The sequence below is a fragment of the Bison bison genome, unplaced genomic scaffold, assembly GCF_000754665.1.
Source record: "Bison bison bison isolate TAMUID 2011002044 unplaced genomic scaffold, Bison_UMD1.0 scf7180017850846, whole genome shotgun sequence".
Taxonomy (NCBI): Eukaryota; Metazoa; Chordata; class Mammalia; order Artiodactyla; family Bovidae; genus Bison; species Bison bison.
The window spans coordinates 4,160-5,970 of NW_011481419.1; the positions used below are offsets into that span (position 1 = coordinate 4,160).

The 1,811-nt window shown below is 47.0% G+C and overlaps 1 protein-coding gene across 1 annotated transcript in view; it reads right to left on the reverse strand.

The window, feature by feature from the left end:
• Positions 1 to 1,072: 1,072 nt before the first annotated feature.
• LOC104995487 (BCL-6 corepressor-like) overlaps positions 1,073 to 1,811 on the reverse strand; it is a 5,170-nt gene continuing 4,431 nt past the window's right edge. The window contains exon 4 of the mRNA XM_010849365.1: positions 1,073 to 1,224. Within this exon, the coding sequence (XP_010847667.1) occupies positions 1,161 to 1,224 (64 nt within the window). The 3' untranslated portion in view covers positions 1,073 to 1,160. The remainder of the gene's footprint in view (positions 1,225 to 1,811) is intronic.

A 1,811-nucleotide genomic window follows, 5' to 3' on the forward strand; every position in this document is an offset into this window, starting at 1 on the left:
ACCTCATGTGAAGAGTTGACTCACTGGAAAAGACTCTGATGTTGGGAGGGATTGGGGGCAGGAGGAAAAGGGGACGACAGAGGATGAGATGGCTGGATGGCATCACTGACAGGATGGACGTGAGTCTGAGTGAACTCCGGGAGATGGTGATGGACAGGGAGGCCTGGCGTGCTGCGATTCATGGGGTCGCAAAGAGTCGAACACGAATGAGCAACTGAACTGAACTGAGGAGAAAAACTCAAAAGAACGGTGGTTTCAACAAAATTGTTTATTTTTCTCGAACATAAAAGGTAGGCAGAGCAGGGCAGCACAGGGCAGGGCTGATGTGATGGTTCCGGACACTAGGTCCTAAGGGGCCCCAGGCTCCTTAAGCACACTGAATGCTCGACTTCCGTGCTTCATGGTCCAGGGTGGCTGCTGTGGCAGTAGCTGTCACCACCACATTGTAGCCAGGACACAGGACAGGACGAAGAGCATGCCCTCAATCTTTACACCTTCAGAAGAACCTTCAGAATTCTATTCTATTCAGAGAATAGAACACTTCTATTCTCTACCTGTGCTATGAGGGATTCTGTGCCTGGGAGCCTGCTACGGCTAGTATGATCTCACTTGCACTGTTGTCTTCCCTACGGAAAGCTACTCTACACCCAGTGGGATGTCGTCTCTACTGGTGTTCCCTCTGCTCCCCTGGAGAGGGGCAGGGCGCACCCACACCTACGGCACCTCCTCTTAACCGCTGGGGAGCTCCCTGACATCCAAACTTTTCTAGGCCATGGACAGCTCATTTCTACCTAGAATCAGTCAGTTCTTTAGCTGTTCTTCATCCACGGTTTCAAACACCTGATGTTTCTTACAGTAAGTGTTCTAACTTACCAATGGCTCCTCCACTGCATGAACCATACTTTAAATGTCTCCTAAACCAAGCCCATAACCTCCCCTGCACCCCTTAAACCTATGGCTCCCACCTATTTTCTTAATTAATAGAATGACCTTCATCCAGGAGAGAACCTCAGTTGGTCGCCAGCCCACCCTTTAACTCCAGCCCAAACGCAAATACAAAGAGCCAAATACCTTGGAGTTGTTATTCTTTGCTTTAATTTGGGCTCCTGGGGGCCCCTCGTTGCCTGTAATTCAGGCTTACCAGTCCTCTTTCATTTCAATCATTTCTGCAGGTCTCTTTTGCTTTGTGTGTGACCACTTCCACCTGCTGTCTGAGACGACTTCCTAAAAAACAAAAGTTCAGCAAAACTGTTAACAGGTTTTAACTTTTCGGGTGGGGAATGGGAGAAAGGGTTTGGTTTGGGATGACAAGAACCTCTATTTCTGAAACGTTGAGATTCTTTTTTTTTAAAAACAATCAAAGTGTATTTTTTCTGATCAAAAAAATAAATAATAGCACCCCTTTGGTGGCTCAGTGCAAAAGAATCCACTGGCCAATGCAGAAGACATGGGTTTGATCCCTGGGTCGGGTAGATCCCACATGCAACTAAGTAAGTCTGTGCGCCACAACTATTGAGCCTATGCTCTAGAGCTCAGGAGCTGAGAACACTGAGCTCACACACCACAACTACTGAAGCCCGCATTCTGTAGAGCCCATGCTCTGCAACGAGAGGCACCGAAGAAGCCCACACATTGCAATAAAGAGTAGTCCCTGCTCGTTGCAACTAGAGAAAGCCCACGCAGCAAGACCCAGCACAGCCAAAAATGAATTTTAAAATATGTATTTTTAAAACTAATAAATAAAGTGGATAAATCGAGAACACTGTTCTCTGATTTCCTTGTCTTCAAGATACATCCCAAACTTCATTTGG